Source organism: Ammodytes marinus (assembly GCF_949987685.1).
Source record: "Ammodytes marinus genome assembly, chromosome: 8".
Classification (NCBI taxonomy): Eukaryota; Metazoa; Chordata; class Actinopteri; order Uranoscopiformes; family Ammodytidae; genus Ammodytes; species Ammodytes marinus.
Window position 1 is genome coordinate 14,454,646 of NC_137212.1, and position 25,962 is coordinate 14,480,607.

Genomic DNA, 25,962 nt, shown 5'->3' on the forward strand with positions numbered 1-25,962 from the left:
TAAAAAAGGCTTGCTGGCTTTAAGGTCAGAGCTCTGAACATTGTCAAGTCATGTCATGTCCATCAAGGCTCTGCAGCAGTGATTTCGATGGAGGGGGTGGGGGGGTTCTTTAAAACCGCCCAGTAATCCGTTCAAAATGATGTTCTTACTGCTGTCTGCTTGTGCTTCTCAGAAAAACCTTGACATTGAATAGAGCTTGGTCCTCTGAGGAAGAGCATGTGAGCAGCAATTAAAGTTTTGGTGTTTTTCATCCGCTTTGAGGGAAGGTGATTCCAATTGAATCTGTGCCGAGAAAAAGTAAGGGCGTACCCGGTCAAAACAGATGTTGAGTAAGTTCCAAGTGATACTTTCTAAAAGATTATATAATAAAAACGTTCACTGGCACGGTTCTTTCCTATCACAACAAGTTCAACTCCCTTCTTCACTTTTCCTCTCAATATTGAAATGTTTGTTTCTGTGTCATAAACATTGGCAACATACCTGGTGTGGATGAAATAACTATCCCTTGCCAAGAGTGGGGCCACTGCTCAGGTGTGCTAAGTTGGAATATAAATCTGTCTTTTCTTTTTTGTCAGCAATCATAAAGTTGATCGGTGCGGACTGAGGGCAGTAAAAATGCTGCTGCAGCTTAATTTGGAACAAATAACAGCCTCACAATGGTTCCATTCAGCAGACCAACAGATCGCTTTCCTGGAATGTTTACAAATGCAGAGTGTAACTTAGAATTTAGTTAAGTTCAAAATTAGTCCATCCCTCACGTTGCAGTTTGAAAGAGGAGCTGTGAACAAACAAGGTTGTCTGTTCTTTATATCAGCCTTTGTAAAGCAAAGAAAAAGTTTGACCGTCAAAAATAAAAATGTTACCAAAATGATTTCAACACAGGCTCCAACTTTTAACCAAAACAACAGGAAAATTGTTATTTTGCATAAAAAGCTGTGGTTTGACATATTTCACAGAGTAATCATTTTCAGGAATGCCCTCTTATGCCTTAAAACTGTTTGTGTTTAAACCCACTCGCTTGCAACAAGTCCGACCTTGCAGGAGAGCTACCTCAGGACAAAGGGTGGTGAAGTGAGGCAGCTCCCTCAGGTTTACCTGCGGTTAATTGAAAAATTTTGAATAAAGCGGCACTGTTAAGTCACAGAGCCCACAGGCAAATAGGAGCTGGATGGGGAACAAACAGAAGTGTTTTGCCAGCCGCAACGCAACACACTTGCTCAACTGCTACTGTTGTACTTAAACATCCGCTTCTTGTCTGGACCGGCTCACTTTGAAAAATAATATGGTCACGTAGACGTTGGTGCGCGCACATACGCTCACTCTAGCTTCAAGACAGTTACATCTGTTTGAATCCACTAATCGTCTTCGTTTACTTGCCAGCATCTGTCACAAACCATGGGAGTGTAGATAAATTAGGACTTTCGTATGCCAGTCATAATGCAGCGATCCAGGTTAATAAAAAAAAAAGAAAAAGCGTTGGATTAATCTCTTTTATCATAACTGACAACTGGCAACAAAAACAAAGTGAAATGCTTTCCTCAATATAAACCACAATCACACTTTAATAAACGCACATTTCAAATACAAATTTGATTAATTTAGATGAAAGACCAATTTCAACCTGAGGTTGAAAAGGTATTTGTTTATAATTGATTTGCTTGGAAAGATTAAGCTGAGTGAATCTCTAGCTAGAACACGCATCACACACTGACCGAACTATAGTGCTGTAATTTGACTCATTGATAAAATTTCACAAATACAATGATGAATCCAGTGGGAATCATCAACTGATGGGAATTGTTTCTTTGATCAGAGTCATCAGACATTATCATACAATTTCATGACTTGACTAGCCAGCCACAAAATAAAACATAAAAGCACTTGCAGGAAAAAGATGGGCTGTCACCTCCACGCCAAGCTTGTTTGGCATTGTTTGGTGGCGGCAAATCAAGACTTTGATGGCACAGAGCCGAGACCTTAAACAGCCTCCATGAGAGACAACACATGGGAACGAAAAGTGGCCATGACTAATGCAAACCACTCATAAATCCATGGACATACTTAATTATTTCAAACCAACCTCTGTTCAATTTGCTATTAGTAGTGACGTTATTGGACAGGTGCGGCGCGCGCATGTCAAAGTTGAAATGGAACCTCCGTGATATTAACAAAACATGTAATTAAGCAATTTATGTGCGTGACAACTATGTTTTCTTCTTGTTATGAGTTTTTCTGAGGTTGAATAAAGCATGATGAACAAATGGAAACACTTTGCTTTCAATTGCCTTAATAGATTTCAAGCAGAAAAAGCCATGAAAGGCTAAAAGCTAGGAATTCATTTCTAAATTCAATTCCCTGAGTCAATGAATCTAAGTCAGTTCTTAGTAGCTTCTCACTGAGCATATGCAACAGACTTTAGTGATTATGTCATATGACACAACTTCTGTTAAGTTATCTCAGTGTGACCTGCTATTTGCAGTGCTGAAACCCCCCCTGACACCGTGCTGCACAAACTTCATAGGCGTAAGAGAAACCTGAGCACGGGATCCTTGTGACTGGCAGAACGTCGACACTCAATGTGCACGCTGGCGCTTCCTACAGTGCCATGCTGTCTGCATGCATTACACAATCGCAGCTGCTGAAACCTCCACCTTGACAAGCCATTCAATTCAGCTGTTGATCTTAAAATGCTATCTTTCCTCCAACAGGGGAGTCTGTCTGCTAATAAAATGCATTCATGTAGGTTTTAGAATGCAGCAATTAAGTTGCTGACAGCAGACATGTTTCTAATATCTCCAATTATGTGATAATTTCACTTAGTCAGTTTTTTCCCACTACCACTGTATCCTCTTACAAAAATTTGCTTTTAAAATATTTTTAAATTCACAAAATCTCTCCACTTGTGTTCAAATTGAGTGGTTCTTTAACCCGGGCCTAATCACTACAAAGGAAAATCTTATCAGAACAAAAACTATCATTATACTTCTTTTTTTTTTATCAAATAAACCATGCAACATGAGTGCGAGTGTTAAAAACACTTATTGTGGGTCTGAAAACTTAATGCAGCTGTGTACAGGTCGGAACCTAAATGGCATCCTTGAAGTAACTTGCACACCATGCAAAGCACTACCGTTTAATAGCTACATTACTAGCCAAAAAGGATATATTCTTGCAAGGTGTGCTGTGTTTAAGGGGTGCAAGGTCTGCTTTAGTCAGCCAGGCCACACTCAAACACACACACGTTAAAAACATCCGTGATCATACCTATCGTTGACAGGCTTTGAACCCCGTAATCTGCTAGGCCGGAAAGCCTGGTAGAAAGCAGTGGAAGGGTTCCTGCATTTTAAATGGAGGAGGAAACAGAGACATGAGAAACATGAGTAAAAGAAGGGAAACATGTAGGGAGAGGAAGAGAGAAACCGAGATGGAAAGAGAGGCAAGCTTTGAAAGGGAGAGAGAGTGTGATTGAAAGAGGAGGAAGATCCTGAACCACTGAGAGGTCATAGGAAATGATCATTCAAACCAGGTTGCACTAATCTTTTAAGAAACAACACAATACTAAAAGAATAGAAATGTAGTGCAGATATTTAAATTATTTCATGTATGAAAAATTATAGCCATAAACAAAAAACAGGGAGCTTGTTCTACTATATGAGCATGGTGGTCAAAGAAATCGTAAAGTGGACAGTTTGCATTCCTTGGAGAGTAACAAAAGAATGCTGCAGAAAGGAATTCATTTTACAAATATTGAGAAGTGGGTTACCCATCGCCTACTGTTGGTGACTGTCAAAGAATGATTTACAGCCATGTTTCCATATCTGAGCCCAAGGCATATTTATCCCTGCCACACCCGACAAACAACAGCACAGGACTTTCTTGTGTCCTCATGCACTGGTGAGGAATTTAGAAACGTGTTTATAGAGCTTACTTCAACACAGTAGCTGTGAGCTCCGCCAATGGATTGTTAGAGAGCTGAAATAGCTTGTTTTATTGGGACGGGGACAAATTTGTATTTATGATGAGTTCATCAGGCGGAGAGGAGACAATCAGGGATGTCTGAACAGCAGCTAGTCGTTAAGCTGCTATATTTAAAATTTAAAAAAGGAAGATTGAATCAGGAGACATCCTCTGCAGCAGAAATTGTACGACTAAGTTTTTTCGGTGGTTTAGGGGGGCATAGTAGTGTTGATAGAACACAGCAACGTAAATGAAAAAACTACCACGTGTTTGTTTGGTGTTTGGTCCTCCTTTATAAAAGCCAGTGTATTGTGCACAAAAAAAGTAGAATTTTTTTTTTACAAAATAATCTGCAAACTACTCGCTTCTAAAAATAATTGCTAGTTGAAGCTCTAATCAAACATGAATCAATCAAATAATGGTTTTATGATCATACTTAAGTCGTCTTTACACAGGACAGCTGATGTCTCGGCACGTTGCAACCTCACAAATTTGGCCTAGTTAAACCTGCATTGCTGCTGGTAGCATATAATTTAGCAGCCACAGTAAAATTATCTCCCGAGTGTGTGAAAAGGCAGAATGTCGTTGGGTAGGTATGCAAACACATGAACATGGACATTTCACATCTGGTCGAGCTACAGCGACAAGTGATACATGCTGAAATGCATGATGGGAACTCACGTGCAACCAAGGGGATTCATTATGGAGGTATTCCTTCAAGTCAGTGAACTTGACCTTTAAAAAGGTGAGCTTGTGTGGATCAAAATTTGAATTTCCTGGTTCTTCTGTGTGTTTAGAGAGAAGCCTCGCAGTGCCTCCAGCACAGGTCACAACTTGACTCGATGGCCGGGTCTATTTACCGGACTATATGTGCAGAATCCCCCTTACCCGTTCACTTTAATATTTGCTTTAAAGGGGAAATTGTGGCAAACGTTATTATCAAAAGTCATAATTTGATCTGGCAAATGTGAAATGTGTTCAATACTAAGTGGCATATTTGACTTCAGGTTCCCTTTTAAATATAAACATATCTTAGGAAAATTTGCAACAAACATTTTCATGTAATTGCTGAGTATTAGTTTGATGATTAAATACAGAATAAAATACATGTCCAGGATTTATTAAATACAATCTGGAAAAATGTTTTGCGGTTATTGTTTTGAGGTTTCTACAGCAGAGCACAAACACTGCATGGGAAGGTGTCGTTTGTGGCTTTATATCCACCCACGCAGACAATGGATGAAGTCATTGTGTACGATGAGACATTTTGGATAAAAGCACCGTCAAACAATCTGCTACGTTACAATGACTAATTGAGTAAACAACCTGCAAAAAGATGGCAAGAGAAAAGGTCTCAAGTTTGGTGTGAGTTGCCTTAGGCAAAATCACACAATGCTGTCAGATCTGAGAGTTCCCTGCTGTTATTATGTGTGACTGGCAAGGGATTTAGCAGGTAAAAACATAACAATAAATAAGCTTTGTTAATGTCATGACACTTTATCACACCAAAAATCCCTACTCACATCATGTGACTGTACACCTCTATCACCATGTCATGCATACAAAGCAATGTCCCCGTTTAGGTCACACAAGCTTTTTGGGATCAGACGTGACACAGCGGTCGTGGGAGTTTCTTCTCATAATGCGCTGATTAGTTGATGTCGTGGGAGAGGGAGGAAAAGACTCAACGACGGACCGGGAGGCGACCCCTCTGCATGGGGCTAAGCCTGCAGCCAGAACCCGAGTCAGGCCAAGTCCCAGCTGTGCAACCAACAGCCGACAAAACAGTCCCGCCCATTTTCCTATGGGAGTCTGCGGAACGTAGGACAGAGAAGAGGGGTCTGCAGTTGGTGACTCAACTTAAAAAGTCTCTGGAGATAAGATCACAGATGGAGCTGTGGCCATGTATAGGGCAGGCTCAAACACCTCAGCAATCTAGCAAACATGTAAAGTCAGGGAAAAGAAGAGTGAAAATATGTCACACTTATACGCGCATTCTCGTAAGCGGAAGGTGTTAATTTCTCCTCAGGGTTACACATAATTGTTCTAATGAGTACAGAAGATGAGTCAGTGTAATTCAGGATTGTGGCGGGGGGTGGGGGGGGTGGGGGCAGTGGGTGGCAGCTGATAGCATAGGAGCCCGGAGTTACAGATCCACCATATCAGCTCAATTTCAACTAGCTGGGCTCAAGTTCATTGACTCCGCCAGTTAAACAAAGTGTAGAATTGGTTATTGGAGCGTGACGCTGCTGGCCGAGTGAACTCTGCCATACCGGCCCCCCAGAGGTCTGTTTCTGTCTCGGCCGCTGTAAAAACAACACTGACCTGACGCCTGCCTGTGAGTCTGCCTGGCAGGCCTCTAGACCAAAGGAGCACAGATCTGAGAACAAGTGCAAGGGATGGGTGAGGCAGGACACCAAGCATGACAAACCGAACAGATATTTCCTGGTAAAAAACTAAAAGAACATTATTGTACTGCATACTGCCATGAGGAGGGTTTTCTTATTTATTAAAGCTAGAATATTTTACAGTGGCCACTACAACGATTACATTAGAATGGGAAGTGTGAGCCATTGCTTTACATTTTTCTGAAGGGTGTTCTAAGTGGGAGAATGAGCCGGTTTCTTAGCAGCTTATGGAAGAACATGTGTTTTCTGTTAATAACTTTCTATCCCCCCCAAAAATGACATGATTATCAGACACTCCTTCAGCTTATTAGTCATGGTCCCAAGAAAGAGCCATACTTCCGCAAATGGAAGTGTCATTGCAGTTGTTCAATACCATATTTTTGGCTTTGACCCAAGATCTTCCCGGCTTTAGCATAAGCTTGTTGCCTGGGCATATATATTTATGTGCAGGAAAAAGCACTAGCAGATTGCTGTGACAAATCGCAAGTAACTTATTTTACATACTGTCGACCGGGCGTGTCTGGCCGGCATCACATCGTCATGCCCTACAGTTAACTTTCCTCGATGGCATTCTCCAGTACAGGAAGCGTACAGTGCCAAGGTTTCTTTTACACTTCTTTGTATGGAAGGAAATTATAAAGCAGGGAGAGGACCTAGACGCTGAACATAGCACAATGTTTTAATGTTTATCATTGTAAGGTTTGTTACTCTTTCATGGGTGAGGTTTTAAAGAACACCTGCATGTTGTAATAAATATTGATATTTGGCGCTAATGTATCGATAACATCTCGTTTAATCTGAATAACAGTATATTAACAAATTATGTTTTATCATAAGCTTTCTGTGTCTTCTCGTAAAGTTAATACTGTGGGCGCTGGTGGCACTTTTGGGCGCTGGTGGCACTACAAAACAATGTGCTTATAACGGGCGGGCCCCAGTATTATTTTTTCAATCAGCATTTGCACAGTAAGACCCTGTTTCCACCTAGCACTAAGATCTGATTTCTGTGATCCGAACGCAAGTGGACAGCTCTAACTACAACACTCTCAGGACGCATTGAAGAAGCATTGAGATCGGATCACAAAAACCACATTTGGAGGTGGTGTACGTCGCTTGTGTCCGATGTGTCCACATTCAAATAGTAGTGTAAACAGCTATGTGACTTTTGTCCACATTGGGGACCGCCTACTCAACTGCCCCTCCTGCCTGAGCAGAAATACATTGAAAATACATCACTGGTGGCTGCCACTAACGTTCTTTAAGTGTTTAGTGTGAGCGCAATTACTTTATAGGTCCATGATTGCAAATGACATGCTTTCTGTCCTCTGTTTTCACCATGGTTTTCACAGCGTAAATCTGATAACCTGGAAGACGCTGCTATTGACTGGTGCGCTGCAGGGCTGTGAAGTGCTACCTTCCTGTTCTTATCTGCTTCAAAAAACAAGTCAAACTCACGTTTGGCTAGTAATATGCTTTTAATGTGAAGGCGCACAGGAAAGGTTCTGTTCGCAAAAGCAGTCACTTAACTGTGTTAATTTCAATTTAGAAAGCAGTGTGCCTCCCGTTAGGCTATCGGTGGTGACAAAGAGTTTATCAGACGTTAAAGAAGCCGACAGAGCAGTGCATACATCTTTCACCAGCCGAGGTGGTGGTCATTTCAATAGCAAATGTGTATCAAAACTGTAGCACTGTACATCCCTGTATTTTAACTTGCTTGAAACCCGCCGGTTAAAAACAGAAACACAAACGGAAATGATGTACATGTTGATTTACATACAGAGCGGTAAATGGAATCCGATCAAGAGTGGACAAATAAGACGCATGTGTACTACCAGGTGTGAGCACACGGACTGAGAGCTGTCCACTTGTGTTCGGATCACTAAAACAACATGTTAACGCCATTTGGAAACAGGTACTAAGTGTTGGGATAAAACTCATTGCTGCTGACTACAATAATAATAATAATAATTGATAGGTTTTATATAGCGCTTTATTGCCTAGGCACTCAAAGACACTTTACAGGGTTCCTGGTTCAATTCGTTCACACACAGTCATACCGGTGGTGGTAAACTACGAGAGTATAGCCACAGCTGCACTAGGGCAGACTGACGACAGAGGGCCATCTTGCTCTCACACTCATGAAATGAACATTGCTGTCATGAAGTCAAACATGTTTCAGTGATAAAATGCAGATGAGGTCAGAGCCTTTCCCTGTTCCGTTAGCTGGAGGTGGATTCATTGACAGCACAGGAAGTGCCAGCTAAATATTTTTCATTGTTCGGTAGGGAGTTTTTTTGGCTGACCTTGTTCTGAGCCTGAGCAGCGGCTGGCAAAGAGGCAAACGTGTGAATTCAAAAATGGGAATCCCTTCCACATGGGTTCACTTGCAATACTTCTATTAACATATGTTATTCCTTTTCACCAGTGTTATTGGTTCACAGTTGTAAGATGGATAAGCATTTTAACATCTTAAACTTAGAGGCTGACTCAGATGAAGAGGCATGACAGTGTGAAAGTTCAGAATGAACCAGTCATCACACCTCACCGTAGTGCTAACCAGGGTGTCAACATGGCTGACAAGGGCTAGCTGTGTCTTATTAGTCTATAAATAATGTCAAAGAGTCAATTGTATATTGGCCTACAGTTATCACAACAGCTTTTATAGATGTCATTGTTTTTTTACTGAAGAGAACAAGTGAACCGAGAGTGATTCACCACAGCATGAGTGAATCTGTTCAACAAAGAGTTATGAAATGAGTGATCATTTTGTAAGTGCTAGTACACACTTAAACATAATCAAATAATTGCAGGAAGTTATTAGTTGGAAGCTGGGAGATAAATGATATCATCTGGATGGCTTCACTGGGTGAGAAAGGGGACGAGTTTGGGCACCTACAACAAACGCAATCTCATCCAGTGACAAACCAAGGAGCATCTGCTCCACGCCGCTGTTCTGAATGAGTGAATAAACCGTTATCACAGTCTACCCAGTCACATATGACTCACGTCCGTTTCCTTGCAGAAGTCTCATTGTAAGACACCAGAAGGGGGGGGGGGGGGGGGGTTCACTGCTGACGAGATGTGATACTAGAGACTAAATTGACCTGAGAAAAAGCAAAAGAGGAAGACGACGGCAGAGGAAGCGCTTGACAGAATACGAAAGCGGACATCAAAGCAAAGCAGGAAACTTCGGTTCTTACAAAACCTGTGCCTTCCTCAGCCAAAGACAGATATGTGTTACATTGCCTGCATGGATAAAGGCTTCAACCTGCAGAACAGATATGGCCTTAGTTGGCTTTCAATGTTCAAGATTCTTTATTGTTGTTTTTTTGTGTACTTGAGTACACAAAAAAACTAAATACCGTTTCCGCCGTCCGACAAATCAGACAAACCACGTATAGTGCAACAAAGAAAAGTTCTAGTATAAAAACATAAAAAAACATTGAGTTGTATTAAACCAGGTTCTTAATATCCCTACTCAGATGCCCCATGTCACAATGCCAATATCTGAATATCATTTTTTTTATGCCAGCCCTTCGAAGAAAAAAGTTTGCGAGCCCCTGCTATAATGCCTGATGTATTTCACTTTAAATAGGCTACATTAAATCTTAATAGTTAACCGGTTAATAACCGTTAATTCTTGTTGATAACCGGTTAAAGAAAAAATTCTAAATGGCCATTCCTAGTACGGATTGGGGAAACAACACAGTCGGTGATTGGTAGTCTAAAAGGACAGAGAGAGAAAGCCACTCACTCTTTCTTCAAGCCTCTCTAAAACCCCGCTCAGCCAATCCCATACGGTCATTCCCCTGTACACCACACACACACACACCAGGCCAGAGAACAGCCACAGGCACCAGTCAGCCAGATCAGTCGACAACACCCATTGAAAAACCAAGCAGGAGAGAGGATGGATGACTCAAATGCAGCTGCCTTCCATGCTTTCCACACATCCTCATTACTCACTATTCAGCCATCTTGGGGCCCTAGGCACTGAAACCCCGACGTCCAGCCCTTGCTTCCCCATACTGGGAGACCGAATGGTGCAACAAACAGCTCTAAATTTTCTACAGCAACTGGTGAACTTACTCGAGCTGAAGCAAAGACATTTTTATCCTTTCTCTCTCGGCGTCCACTCAGCTTTATTAATTGATTTATGATTGCTTTTCATTAGCATTATTGGTAAGACATATCAGAGGGTCGACAAGAAGGAGAAATTCTTGAGATATGGACATTTCTGCCCAGTGGTTTTCCAAAAATGTTATCCAACTCTTGCAAAGAAACGGCCCCATAAATAGACATTGAACTTTGGTCTCTTTCGCTTCCTCAATTTTGTATCAGAATATCTGACTTTACTGTAAACCGACAGGGCAAGAGATGAAAAAAAGCGACACACAATGTCTTCACATCTGTACGTATTTCCAACAGGTAAATGCGACTTAATAGGCTTAAAATAAGTTTTTTTTTAGGTGAAACTCTAACAACTTATATCAGACTGATTTGAGAACTAAATAAACATTCTCTTAACACAACACAACAGGCGAGTCTAAAATCTCATTGTAAAACCAACCCCATGTCATTTCTCCTTACTGTATGGACAATTATGCAAATGTGGTACTTCTGAAAACGCAAACAGAACTGATAAGTTGGATAAAGATACTCGTGACTTGCACTTTACGTATTTGATTAAAATAGTCTTAGTGGATCAATTCTCACATTTTTAACATCCTGAAGTTGTGACACACCAACAGTGCAACATTGCACAATCTCTCAGCTCAACACAGCTGCCCTCTGTCTCAATTTATAAAATACGGACTGGTAACAAGGACCTGTCAACAGGTCTTCTCTTTAGTCAGAGAGGGTTTCCTTTCGAATGAGTTGGTCCATTCTTAACATGCTCTAACCACCTGAACAAGGGGGGTCCAACCTGATATCTGCGAAGACCATTTTGGAAAAGACAACAAACAACAGTTTGCACACACTGTCCTCATTACCAGAACAGCCTGCAACATACTCTGCGGCTGATTCAATGGCCTTGCTTCCAGCACAAACTAGAGTTAGTTATGGTAAGTCGCCAGGACCATGGTTGTTTACTTGCTTTGGCAGGTCCACTCTAATTGGATGTGATCCCCTGACCACATCTTGCTGAGATAACAGGGTGGGTCCTGCTATGCTAACTTATACAACCACTTTGCCTTGCACCACTAGCCACTTCAGATATAACAAATATAACATGTTTTGAAATCAAACAAAATCCATTTGTACTTTTGCAAAACGAGGATATTAGTTTTGCTCAGACTCTGTGCAGAAAAGGAGAGTCATCCATGGAAAAAGCTGATAATGAGCCCTATGAGGTAAGTTCCAGGGGACATTAAGCAAGCACTGGTCAGTTAGTAGGCCTGTTAAAAATGCTGGTGATTGTCTAATTTAAAGTAAAGAGAGGATGGGTTTGTGTATGAAATGAGGCATCTACCTCCTTTAATTAAAATTAGAAAAGGCACTGACGGGAAGGGGAAGCAGAAGAATGTGTCAGCAGTCTTAGAAGCAGAGTGTGTTAAAGGGTCATTTAGGGATAGATAAAAAAAAAAGAGTCAGAGAAACAGACAGGCCACATTAGAGGGGGAAAGACAGGAGGCAGGGTCAGTGGTACAGCCCCCAAAACAGAGCTGGTGCAGACCCGTCTGCTCAGGCCACAGCCCGGGGCGTCCCACAATCACAGCCATTCAACACGCCTGGAATGTGTCAGCTGGAAGTTGAGGCAGGTCAGCTATCTGTAGAAAATAAGCTGCTCCCTTGTTTCCGGGCACTGCAGCAACCAAACTACAACCCCCAACATATTCACACAAGCCCCATCCCAAACCTGACTCTCCATCCCGCCCTGTCCTCATTCTCACCCCATTTGTGTTAAAACTGTCAAATTGCCAAGAGGTAAAATGGAGGAAGGCGCTACAGTACTAGTGTTGAACACACACATCGAGGTAGGCTTTATCAAAGTTGATTTTGTACCCGGTTGTCTATATGCAGCAAACAAAATTGTGGTCTAAATTGTTTGGGTCAATAAGAGCACAGTCTTTACACGTACCTTCAAGTCATGTGCTGGTTAAAGGTGGAGTCAGCGATTCTGGAGAAAGCTTGTTATCAAAATAACTGTCAAAATCGGGGGCACCCTTAGCTCAGTTGGTAGGGCGTCCCCCCCATAGGCCTCGGCCAGCAGCGGACCCGGGTTCGATTCCAGCCCGTGGTCGTTCTCTGCATGTCACTCCCCTCTCTGCCCCATTTCAACTCTGTCTCTACACTATCAATAAAGCATAAAAATGCCAAAAAAAAATCCTTAATTTTTTTTTTTTAAACTGTCAAAATCAGTGAATATTTCAAGATATAATACTTGTCTGTGATGTATGAGCAGCGTAAATTCACAGCCTAGGCTCTGCAAACACGTATGTAAACAAAGGTGCTTGGACCGAAACACCATGGCTAGCAACTATGCTATCGATATAGGCTAGGCTACTGATTTATATACCAACCTATACTTTTGCTTGGCAAATTATTTGGCTTCAACCCCTATTAAATATAATATAAATTAGTACTACACAATTGATCTAATCGCAATCGCGATGCGACATAAATGTGTGCATGTGTATGTGTGTGCCTGTAAACGTTCCAAGCTCTCATGTCTTTTTGGTAGCTGTGTGTGTGTATGTCGGTGTATTTGTATCAGCGAGGACACCTACACAGCTGGCAGGCCAGGTGCAGAGTGCAGACAGTGGTGTAAACAATTTAACAAACAGACGCAGACACTGAATTGTGGCGAAAAAACAAACCCAACGACATCTGCTCAATGGGGATATTGAGGATTCATGTACGGCGACATTGAACAGATAAAAGTGCTGTGCAACACCTGGAAAGAAAAAGTCGCTAGGTTGCACATGGCAACACGCTCTGTCGTTTAACACCATGTCTGAGGTGAATGTGAGTGAAGGCCCATGCTAGTTTCAGTACGTTTACATAAGTGCCACATTACTACTGTGTTTGCACTTTGGAGGAATGCATTTTTTTCAAGGAGAACAGAAAATACAAAAAAAATAATCAACGGTAGGCTACTATTAGGCTTAGGCTACAAGTTAAAAATTATCAATTTTCCTTGAAAGCCAAGCAAGTAGAATCATAAAACCATTTATTTATTATATCACAATCACTTCGCAACTCGCAATATTGGCCAATATAATCAGAATTGGAAAATGTCTCCAAATGATGCTGCACTAATTTAAAAAATGACAGGCTTGTGTCACACTTGATACATCTTAGACTATATCGATAGCATTGCGTGAGAAGATAGCAAACCATGAGAAGTTATACTGATTTTGCAAGCTGAACAAGCTTTCTCCAGAATCTTTGACTCCACCTATGCTCATCTCCGAAGAATTCTACACCAAATTTTGTCCAATTAAATGACAAACCGCAAGTGTCTCTTCAACAATTTTTTTTTTTTATATATATATATAAAAACAACAAAATGATAAACTTGTGTTAGCATTGGTATGAGACTGCTTAAGAAAGCCGGAAGAAAAACTAAAACAAGATTAAATTAAAGTACATGTGTCGGCGATAGTGTATTACAGAACATTAGTCGCGTTCGGAGCGCAGAACCTAGGTCTACTATAGGCTACTGACGAAAATCACACAACACATTGCATCTATTTATTAACAATATGTTTGAATATAGGCTATATTTTAATGCTCCAACTCAAATTCAGCCCAGCCAGACGATAGTTAAATTTCAGTTTCGTTTTCATCTTCGTGGTATACAGCCGTTTGGACCAGCTGATCGGCTCCCGACAGCAGGAGTCAGTCTGCGTTCCAGTTGTATTGGGAAGTGGGATTTATGGTGCTAGTGATAACTGAACTAAATTATAAAAAAAGCTATCTATTTCTTCCTCTATCTGTCTATCTTTATCCCTCCACTGCACACTCAGTCACTACTATCCATGCTTAAAGGAAGCAGGATTATAACCTCATTTAGCAGATTATTTTTAAATATTTTATATATTTATTCTTTTTTTTTCCTCCCCCATCTAATTTTGACAATTTTTAGAAAAATGTGTTGGTTTGTAAGCGCTAAGGGAGCATGTTTAAATAAAACCTGTGAACCTTAACTTTTAAATGTATTTTATTTCATGTTTCTATGTGCTACACATGCTTAGATATTAAGGTTTTGGTAGACATTGAAAATTCGTAGTATTTTTTCAGAAAACCCTCAGCCATTAAGGACATGCATCCTAGATTAACATAGTCATCAATGGGTTAAGTGCAAACCATCTAGATATCTGCTAAACTCCCACTAAGCTTCAAGTCAATCTAGTGTCAATGTGTATTAGCAGGCGGATGCTCTAGTCTAAAGACCTTCCACAATGTTTTCCAATGCACACCAACAAAGTGAACGACTCACTATTTCCAATGTGTTAAACTTTGACAAACTTTTCAACTGACCTTCTATAAAGCTTCCAACCAGATTACAACTTTATGTGACATGTATTTGAGTTTCCACGATTGCATGTGGTGACGTCATGTGTCGGCCTTCAGACAGGTCGGGGAGGTTTGTAAATTTGGCAGCAGGTTTACTTTCCTTCTGTTGGCTCAAGTTCAACGGCAATGTTTGCTGATAAGAGCGGCAGTCTTTTCATCTGCCGGAAACAAACTAAAGTTTATAAAACCATGCTTGTGACTGGATGGTCGTCGGTCCACAAACTTCATTCTGACAGGTTATAATAAACTTCACCCAGGCACAAACGGGAGGCAATTGCAATTCAAAATACATTCCAATCAGCTACACAAAATATTGACTTGTTACAAGACTGTTGACAGTCTAAAAATGTAATTAAGAGGAAAAGAGGGTGGTCTGCTCTGCAGAAATGCTAACCATCCAAGCTGAGGGGGGAAATCCTTCTAGTCTCAAAACTCCAGTAGTGCTACAATTTGGAGAAATTATGCGATTGTGATTATAATGGCCAATATTGCGATTCCGATACATAATAAATAAATGGCATTATGATTCTACTTGCTTGGTTTCATGGAAAATTAGAGTAATTAGGGATGCACCGAAATGAAAATTCTTGGCCCAAACCCAAACCGAAAAAAAGGAACAGTTGGCCGAAAGGCAGTTTTGTTTATTTATTTTGCCAATTCTTTCAACATTGAATAAATTAAACTCCCAAATTTTCTCCTCAAACATAGCCTACAACTTAAAAGCAACTCTAAATAAATAGAGAAACAGTATAAAAGAGTAAAAAATCTAAGAGTAAAATTAACATTTTACTAGGAATGTGATTGTGAACCACTCATTGATTTGTACCTTGACTTATGAGGATGAATCAGACCCCTAATGATCATTAAAATAAGAGGCTTTATCTTAACGATGTCCATGCGGCGGTGGTGATTATAACTTTTTCGGCTGTAGACAGAAACTAACGGAGGATGGCAGCTCACTGGACATATTCTAGAGTCGCGAAGTTTGTCAGCGTCAGCTTGGCCGTTATGCTGCAGCGTGTCCATGTTTGTTTTTTTGTTTGTTTAATCGGTGCGCGTGCAGATACCAACACACCGACAAAAAGACGAGGAAAAGGTTTGTTTACAGACACACAAGCGCACATTTATATACATTATTATATCGCATTAGAATAATCGTTCAGCACTAGACTCCACCCCCTCAATGCTTTGTTCCACTTGAGTGATGCCCTCGTATTCAAAACAGAACCAAACAATGAGAGTTCGAACAGATTCTTCCATGGGGCTTAGCTCCACAATGCTATTGTTACCTAGCATGCTCATTATTTTTTCCACAATGCTATTGTTACCTAGCATGCTCATTGCTGATGCTAAAAAGCACAACACTTGACCATTAAAGCAGCTTTCCTGTTTCACATTAGATTTCTCCTATTTACAATTTCACAGATAAATGAGCAAGAGTGAAGAGAACAAGAAGAAATAATTTACACCCTAAAAAGGTTAACACTTGGTTAAGCTGATGTGTCAACATGAACATAACCAGGCCTAACAAGGACTCCAGTCTGACAGCCAGAAGAGAAACCAAATATCGCACTGCTGATGCAGTTGGACCATGTCATCGCTGCCACAGACACAGTGGCTAGCTAGCATGCCTGCTATAATTTGCAACAGGTGTGTGTGTAGCTGTGTGTCTGTTCAGCAGTCTGTCTGTCTGTCTGTCCTCTCCACCACGCTGACCTAAATCACCATAGCTACACGGACAGCCACTAATGTGTGTGTCTCTCTCTCTCTGTGTGTGTAGCTACAATGTGTACATTGAAGGCAAGTAAAAAGTTAGTATTTACAAGGTTTAAAGTTGGGAGGGTTAGATCACTGTGCAGGATGAGTATTTCAGACAGAAGAATAAAAAGAAATTGCCTACGTTTCGGGAGTAATTCCCCTCTCAGCTACAAAACAGCCACTGTGTGTGTGTTGTAACTTATCCAAGTGCTTGTTAACGCCCCCTAAATCCCAAACAGCCTGTGTGGTTGAATGGAGGCTTCAAGGAAGGGTGTCTGCGGGTGTCTAAAGAGGCGACTTACTATGCAATGTTTTGTGGGTGGCCTATTAATGACAAAGACAGAATATTCCCCGTGTCTCTGCCAGTTTTCATTGGCTCTCCATCCCCTCCTTCCTCCCAACCTACAACTGCACACTTACAAACAGAACTAAGAAAAATGTGTCTTTGTTTTATTGTTCTTCAAGTAAAACCCAATGGTTCTAGTTATAGCGTGCCTAATTTTGACATTGCTGTAGCAAGAGGTGCTGCAAAGTTTGGAGTATGACCACACTGCTATATAATGCAACAACAATGGTATATGAGGGCAAACATCAAGACACACTTACTACCTCCAGCAATCTGTCAGTGCTGCTTCAGGTAAAGGACTTAACAACTTTTTTTTCCCATGGTGTTCGGCAAACTGATGTTTATAAGCTGGGCAAAAAAGGAGTAAAATAGACTCATGTCACACAGGCCTTTTTTTGCATTACTCTCTTACCTGTCATCATCCACATTCATGGTAATCTGGATGCCAAACAGGCTGTTGACAGCAGGAGTTGGAAGGTTGAAGCCCTCACCGATGAAAGGCCTTAAACCATCCTTCCCTGGCATCAGAGCATCAGATTTGGGCTTACTATCTTCTGCCTGATTGCTGAAGCTGCTGGAGGGAAGGCCTATCGTGGCTCCTCCATGGGCTCCCTGGGGCTGGAGCAGTCCTCCTGGAGGGCTGCTGGTGGTACTGGGCACTGAGGCAGGTGCATTCTGGACACCACTGTGGGATGCGGTGCTGGAGAGAGCATAGCCGCCGATCCCTCCTAAAGGCTGAGTCTGGCTGGCGTGCTGCTGTTGGCCTCCTCCTTGAAGAATGGGGGCCACGGCTGGTCCATTACCCATGTGTAGCATGAGTCCATGGTGGGTTGAGGTTGACTCTCCACCCAGCCCCTGGGATCCTGGGCCAGCGGTGGCGATTAAAGCAGAGGGTACCTGCTGGCTGGTTGGTGGCCCCGACATGGGAAGGTTCTGAGTGCTTAAGCCAAAGTGCTGTTGTTGACAATAGTCCTGCTGGCCAGCAGAGAGGCCAGTTGGATGAGTAGAGTAGGCAAACTGCTGGGCCTGCGTTGAGGCAGGAGGCATTATGGGAGACTTCTGTAGCAGGGCACCTTGGTGCACACCATTGAGGTTGTTGGAGAGGAACGTTTGGGAAGCAACAGGCTGCATATTGACCTGAGCCTGTTGGGGTTGCTGCGATGCTGTCGTTGTGTACCCGGTGGGCTGGAAGGCACTTGCTCTGCTGCCTATGTGTGACGCCGCCACACTGTAGCCTTGCTGCAGAGTATCCGAAGGGTGAGGGTGGACGTGGTGCCCGCCAGAGTAGCCACTGTCCGCAGTATTCTCCGAAGCCTGTGCAGGAAGAGCACTGCTACTGACCACAGAGTTACTTGTGGCCCCTAGACCACTGTCCCTGTCCATACTATGATCAGGGTTTACAGTTGGCTTTATGCTATCCACAGTTCGATTCGACTCTGAATCTCTCTCGTAGAACTCAGTACATGTCCACCTGCCCCGTCTGAAGGGCTCTCCAGTGCCATGGTCCAGTTTAATGACCCTGAAACGGGAAATACAGCTGGTGCTTACAGGAACAGCAGGAGCCACATTAGTAGGGACAGTGGCAGCAGGGGCCGTGTTGGTGACAGTCAACGGATGGGTGGCCGAGGTTGGAACAAAGGGTTTAGCAGTAGCTGGCACGGGCACACTTCCTCCTAAATTAAGTGGGGTGCCGCTACGACCAGTCCCATTACTTTTATAACAGAACCCCCCGTTGACAGGAGCCGTGACAGACGGCTGGCCCTCCTGAGACTCGCCCACGTTGTTCAAGGTTTCCTCGGAGGAACTCCTGTCACACACACACAGGTCGGCCCGAGAGACGTCAAATATTTCCGACGACACGTCCTCTGTCCGGGACTCGTCCGGATCGTCCAGGCTCTCGGTGTCGTCAGCCATACTGCTGGCCGCCACCTGAGCCTGCGTGACACTCGTGATCTGGAAGCAACTTTTCTTCTTCGCCGGCATTTTCGACATGCTGACTTATCTGCTTCAAGTCTGTCCGCTCCCCAGATGAAACGAAGTGCCTGACTAATGTCTTGCGAGGGCAATTCACAGCTGAGGGATATGACACATACACGTACCGTCACAGGACATTTCCATACCGTTCCCCTTCTTCTCTCTTTTCGGAGAAAAGTGCCAGAGCCAGGGACAGAGCCTGCGAAGCTCGCCCGAAACGCCCCGCGGTGTCCGGTCACAGCGCACGGGCGACCGCTGTTCCCCTTCTCTCGGCCTCTCTGACACCCGGACGGCCTTCCCCTGTGGCCAGGCAGCGAAGTTGCAAACGGGCCCTTGTCAAAGTTCTTCTTCAGCAGCTGCCACCAGTACTTTGGTCTGAGGCGGGCCCGGTCTCTTCCCTCTCAGTTATATCTGTATCACTCGCCGACTAGCTGAGTTAGCTTATAGTAGCTAGTTCTCCCTACCTCGGTACCAGCATGTGCGACATCATGATGTAAACAACTCCACTGGCTTTCTTTCAAATAGAAAATATAATCCAGAGGTAGTCAGAAGAGACGTCCGAAAGTCAGTGAAGTTTCGCCCCCTCTCGCCGTATGGACAGTTCACTTTTGGCAGCTAGCTGACAGATAACCACCACTTTACCACAGCGGCAGTAAGAGCTAACACTCTGCTAACTCCATAGACCTATAAAGAAGGCTAACTCCAGCCCGCCGCTCTGCTCTCCAGACCACTCGACAAGATGGCAAGAGCGAAGTGCATCCTGGGTAAAGAGGTCAAACTATTTTTCTGTTGTCTCAAAAAATAAAAATAAAAATCAATTCCACGAAGAAAATGTACTCCATGCTCCGTTCCTGAATGTGTTAAGACTGTCAACCATTTTTCAAATTAGAAAAAAATATGTTTTGGGACGCGGAGGCTAGAATCTAGTTCAGTCGCCTTCGTCACTTCCGGTTACCGTCCCACCCAGTTGAGTTGAAGCAATGAAGAGTTTGTCAGATGTTTAATTAACATATAGCCTATATGTTATAGGCCTATCTGGGATGAACCTGTAAGCCTCTTTTCTTACATTTGAGAGAGAGGGATGACAAAAGGGTTTATAATTAGGCGATTATACATTGAGATCACCACACAAATTACGAATCAGTTAATTTTTTATGTATGTGGTTTGACACAATAGGCTATGTGTTGGCCTTACTTTAGGCTACTGCTGCATAGTAAAATATAATAATATGCTAGTAATTATAATATTTATAATATTTGTTTTTTTTTTAGATATGAAAAAATTGTTTATGTCCGTCTATAAAAGCGCATCAAAATCATCCGGTGACTCAAATCAACTGAGTCATGACGAGAGTTGAATGAATCACGCCTATTTCCGGGAAATCTTTAGACCCGTACCCTGTCCTATTCAGATGTAATTTACAAGGCATAGCCCAATGCTCCCTGACGTAGATGGCAGTCATTGATTGCATTCTCATGAGTGTACAGGTGTGCAATTGAGAATTAAAATATTGACAGTTCATGTTCTCAGTGTGGGCACTGAGCACTTGTGGATGTAATCAATAGGTGAATATTTGGCTATTTATCCATCCATGCCTGGACTACTTTGTTAATCTTAATAGGCCTAAGAAACTGATTTACCATATCACAAATAATCACAAAACAATTAACACAAGGACACACAAGGAGATAAGAATTAAGATAATAGGAACTTAAATGAGCCTATTTCAAACAAACTAAAATAATAATAATAATAATAATAATAATAATAATAATAATAATAATAATAATAATAATAATAATAATAATAATAATAATAATAATAATAATAATAATAATAATGAGCCACGTCACACAAAATATGGGGAATCATCTCACTTTGTTAACGCATATAGAAGTTATTATTTGTCAAGTAAACATTACATAGGCTAACTTACTGCTCTTGTGTTTGTCTGAATGACAATGATAAATAACAATAATAAATAGGATTTTCATGCCTATCCAAATTGAAGGTGGACCCTTAATAGTAAAAAACACACTTTTGTCTATGTTTTGGTAAATAGTATAGCATTTCATAATCCCTATTTTATCATTTGAGATCAATGTAAATTATAGCACAATTCTTTAATATGATCCCTAAGCAACACATGTGACCTTTTGTTTCCTCCTGGATAGGCTGCATCACGTATATTTAGTATCTGCAACTTCCTTCAGTTTCTTTTTCTTTTCATTTTACATTTGACCCCCAGTCCTGCTAGGATAAAAAACAAAGATTACTATATATGTGAATGCATTACTATTATCATTATTGTTTAGTAAAACCAACGCCCACTAACTACAGCATGTGCATGGATAGCTCCTGTATGGACTGAAATGTTCACATTTTGGACAGAAATGAATGATGTTGGAAAATTAAAGTTAAGGAGGATCTGGCATGTGACACACCTATGACGAAGGTTGTTTTACTGCACAGGTGATTTCACAATTCACACCTTCATTCATGTAACCATGATGACTCATCCATGATATTAGCCACACTCGAGACATGTACGGATATGAAGGACCCACAGGGAATTAAATTATTTGTCCTCCCGAACATAAATTAAACTAATGAAACCATTTTGATAGAAGGATATGTTTTCAAAGATAAACTGCATGGCTCTCTAGACAATAAACTAATGTGTTGAACTGAATTAATCTACATTGCATTAATGAATTTATTCCCTGATGGTGACTCATCAGCAATGAACTCATGGCTTATGGTTATTGCTTCATCAACAACAATCAAAGGGGTGTGCTGCAGGACAGCTTGTCACAAGATGAACACATGACACAAAGGAAAATAAACGGCTCATGGTGTTGTTCTATGTTTGAGCAAAGGAAAGTTACGTCATGAGCCAAAACACAATCAGATTAACTATTGATCATGGTTTTTGGGGCACATCTGGATTTAGCTACTGAATCCCTTTGCATTTATGCTAACACACTGTAAACAATGCATCTGGTTCGTCCATTGACATTGACATGTCCATGTCCAAATATATAAAAAAAAAAAAAAAAAAAGTTCTGCTGGGAACCTTTGCTGCTTCCCTCTCTTCTAACTTCATGTCATGTCAGCTCACGTCTGTCACTTACAAAGGCAAACATACCTTCACAATTTTATTTTTACTGCTGTCTCATAGGTTTTTTTTAATCTTCATTGAATATGTTTGAAATAATACAAACAAAATTAAACTAATGAGCAGAAAAAAGGAAATAAATCAATTAAAAACATCCTCAGGATCCTAAGCAACAAATACATAACTCAAATAATATTATTCATGTTCAAAAGGGATAGGAAGAAGTTAAAAACTTTTCTAGTCCTACCCCCTCTTATTTTTTATAATTGTTCACAAAAAAAAATATTCAGTTTGAATCAGTCAGTGTCTATAATGTTTAGCAAATCAAAGGTTTTGGACAAAACAGTAACAAGATAATGGAACAGATGAACCAAACCCATCAAACAGAAAATGGCAAAACATACATTCACTGCTCCAGCTCTTACCAATTCAATGTTTTGTTTCTGGATAGTTTTTTTAGTTTTGATATCGTGTTCAATTTTTTCAGCTCTTCCTAGCAGTTGTTCTACAAGCTAACAGCCTTTGTCGTAATACAGTGTAGTTTTGTTTTGGTTCTTATTGGTGGTTTTTTGAATATACAGGTTCCTCTTAACATACTTGCTTTTTCTGAGTTGGAACAACTCCTGGATGCCATGAGGCAATTGGTGATGATTATTTGCTTTGAACATCATTTGAATGGTTTTAAAGTCAATCAAATCTAGAAATGTAAGTGTTCTTAGTTCAATAAATAATGGATTTGTTGGTTCTCTGTAAGTGGTTTTATATATAATTCGTATTATAGCTCTTTTTTGCAGGATGAAGATTGGATGTGTATTTGTTTTGTATGTGTTCCCCTATATCTCCATGGAAGGAAGTATGAAGGAGTAGTACAATGTATACAGAGAGGTTTTATTCAGTGGGTTTTGGTTTTATTCAGTATTGCTATTGATTTAGATATGTTGGCTTTAATATAATTTATGTGAGGTTTTCAACTTAATTTGTTGTCAATTATTACTCCCAGACATTTTATTTCAGATACTCTTTCTAGTTCTTTGCCATTTATCATGATTTTCTTATCTGTGTTGGTTGGTCTGTTCCAAAAATTAAATGTGAGTTTATTTTCATCCATCCACATCTTCGTCCTGTTCAATTCCTTTTCCATAGTATCCAGAAGCTGTTCCAAGTTGTCTCCACAGCAGAGTAAGTTTGTGTCTTCAGCAAAAAGAACATTTTTGACAGTTTTTGAGACTTCACATATATTATTGATGAACAGAATGAATAACAATGGCCCCAACACTGAACCCTGGGGCACCCCACATGCAACCTGTAGTAATTGTGATTTATGATTTTGAATTTCAACGTATTGTTTCCTATTCTGTAGTTAGCTGGATAACTATGCCAGTGCAATGCCTCTAATACCATATCTTTGTACTTTTTATTTAACAGCTCATGATCAACAGTGTTGAATGCTTTTTTTAAGTCCAGAAATATCCCCACTGCATATTCATTTTTTCTATTGCCTTAGTAACTTTGTCTACAAATACTATGATCGCAAATTATGTAGTTCTCTTTGCTCTAAAACCATATTGTGTTCGTAAAGTATATTATGTTTGGTGATGAACTCATTCAGTCTAGTGTATAATATTTTTTCCAGTATTTTGGAGAACAGTTTTATGACTTGGTATGACTTTAGCTGTTTTCATATTGTTTGGAGATACCAGTTTGCCTGCCTTCTGACCATAGCATTTTTCATAATGTTCATCGCTTTAGCGGTGAACAGCAAAGATTGAAAATAGCTTTTTCCGTATTATTCCCCTGACATGACTGACTAATCATTGAATTACAGTTACATAATGTCAAGCTGCCGACTCACAAGGTCTTGCTGACAAAAACAATTTCATGCAGTCCTCAGATAGGACAGAGGAGATGGAAAACATCTCAATATCAATAAGGGTTGACACATTAATAAAAAACACATTTTGACTGGTCCTGCATTTCATACAAGCTGGAAAGACAGAAGATTACAACTTAGTTTATGTAAATCTGGAACAAGTAAAAGTAAGGTGACTACTCTAAATTATACTGAAAATGGGCTCTTTGAAGGTAGTGGTTTTATGATTGAAATATTTTATCTATCAGTTGGAAAAGACTCTCAAAAAATGACCACAGTTTAATAAAAAAGCTTGTGAATCGATTTGATTTTCGAGAGGCACGTAGCTCACACCGCACTGGCCTTTAAATTGTTTCAAGATCAGATATGTTTTTATTGCGCAAACATTACTCCTAACTCCTCTCCAAATGGACATGGAAACAACTCCCTTTAAAAACAATGTTGCAACATCAGCTCCATCAAGCCCTCTATACTTAGACGCCCTCCTTTGGTAGCGGGCTGTGCGTGGGCTTTCCCAGCCCCAGCCAAAGTGTTTGTATAGCTGGTTGTGTTTATTTACACTGGTCTAAGGGTGAAGACTACCAGGCTGTGCTGTGGCGCGTCACAGTCAAGCTTGCTGCATCCACTTTCAGCATGCCACCGCAGTAACAAGACTGGTTTTGTACCGCTGTATTTATGGGTCCTGATGGGGTCCTGGCTGTTGGTCACCAACCCAACCTTGGAGACCTTTGGCCTTTAGCAAAATTCTACGGGGTCTGAGAGTGCACGGTCAACAAACAGACCAAACTTCTCTCATCACTTGCTAAAAGAAGGGCTTCCGCAGAGAAAAGGCTGCATGGGGGGTTCATTCAGGGCAACTTGCCTATACCTGAAGCTGAAATAATGAAATATCTACGTGAACCTTGTGCATGGTTTTAGGTTTTTCTTTGGTCCCCTTTTCCACAGAAACAAGCACCGGCTTGTTAGGTTTGGACAGGGCCAAACTTTCTATGTTTGACTGCGAATAAAAGTAGGCACTAAATAAAGCTAAATCACCATCTTGAGTTTGTTTCAATATGCAGCTCTGTCCCTTTTTTATCCACATAAGCTGCCTGTTGCAGTTCAAAATATGCACTATTCACAGAACAGTCTCTGAGGTAAAGTCTGGAGTATTTTAAGAGATCACTGTGTGCACCTTTTCTTTCGAGGTATGCATGTGCATTCTGAGATTTTTCACCGCCTCATACATTCCTTCGTAGGTAGCCTATTAGGAGGGCCGTTCATGTTTGATTTATTACATAATTTCCTGAAATGATATAATGCTAAGTGTACTGCCACATATAGAGGGTATGGTTGAACAGAGAGGCGGCGAAAAGACTGCTGCAACACAGACTCAAACATATTGTTTAATGGTTAGAACATTTTGTTACACTCCAATTCCATATGTATTCATTTTACAACAAGTTATATTTGCTTATATTGACGGATAGAAACTCACAAAGGAATGTGAGACTACCAAAGTATCCTTAATTATCTTTTGATCCATCTTGTGACTTCCAGTGAACACCCCTACGCAATAAGGCCAGTGAGATAAATGAGAAGTTGAGATTGTGCCATATAAATGTCTATCACTGCTGATAGACCCGCTTTTGCAACAGTTTTTTCTCTGTAATTCCTTCCCAAACAAAGATAATGACCTGTCCATAACATGTTGGCATTACCAGGGAAATTAACAAGAATTCCCGTGGGGGTGGTGATTAACTGGAAATTGACATTATAATCTTGATGACACTTTTTTAGTCGGAAGCTGGCACACAAAGGAAAGAGAGAGGAAAAGTGATCAAACCACGTAGTGACCCCATGTGATCTCCATCATGCCTCTGCAATGTTGTTTAAAGTGCCGCTGTCCACTCTTAAGACATCGCTTGCCCGAAGAGTTCCCTGACAACATTTTTTCTGGTGACTTGGTTGAAGACAAAGGGTTAGTGCGTGTAATATTTTAGCAGTACTGTGGAACAAGCTCCTCTT

At 41.1% G+C, this 25,962-nt stretch overlaps 1 protein-coding gene across 1 annotated transcript in view; it reads right to left on the reverse strand.

Annotated features, from left to right (window-relative positions):
• tsc22d2 (TSC22 domain family 2) overlaps positions 1-19,654 on the reverse strand; it is a 31,446-nt gene extending 11,792 nt beyond the window's left edge. The window contains exon 1 of the mRNA XM_080032734.1: positions 17,405-19,654. Within this exon, the coding sequence (XP_079888860.1) occupies positions 17,405-18,984 (1,580 nt within the window). The 5' untranslated portion in view covers positions 18,985-19,654. The remainder of the gene's footprint in view (positions 1-17,404) is intronic.
• Positions 19,655-25,962: the final 6,308 nt, after the last annotated feature.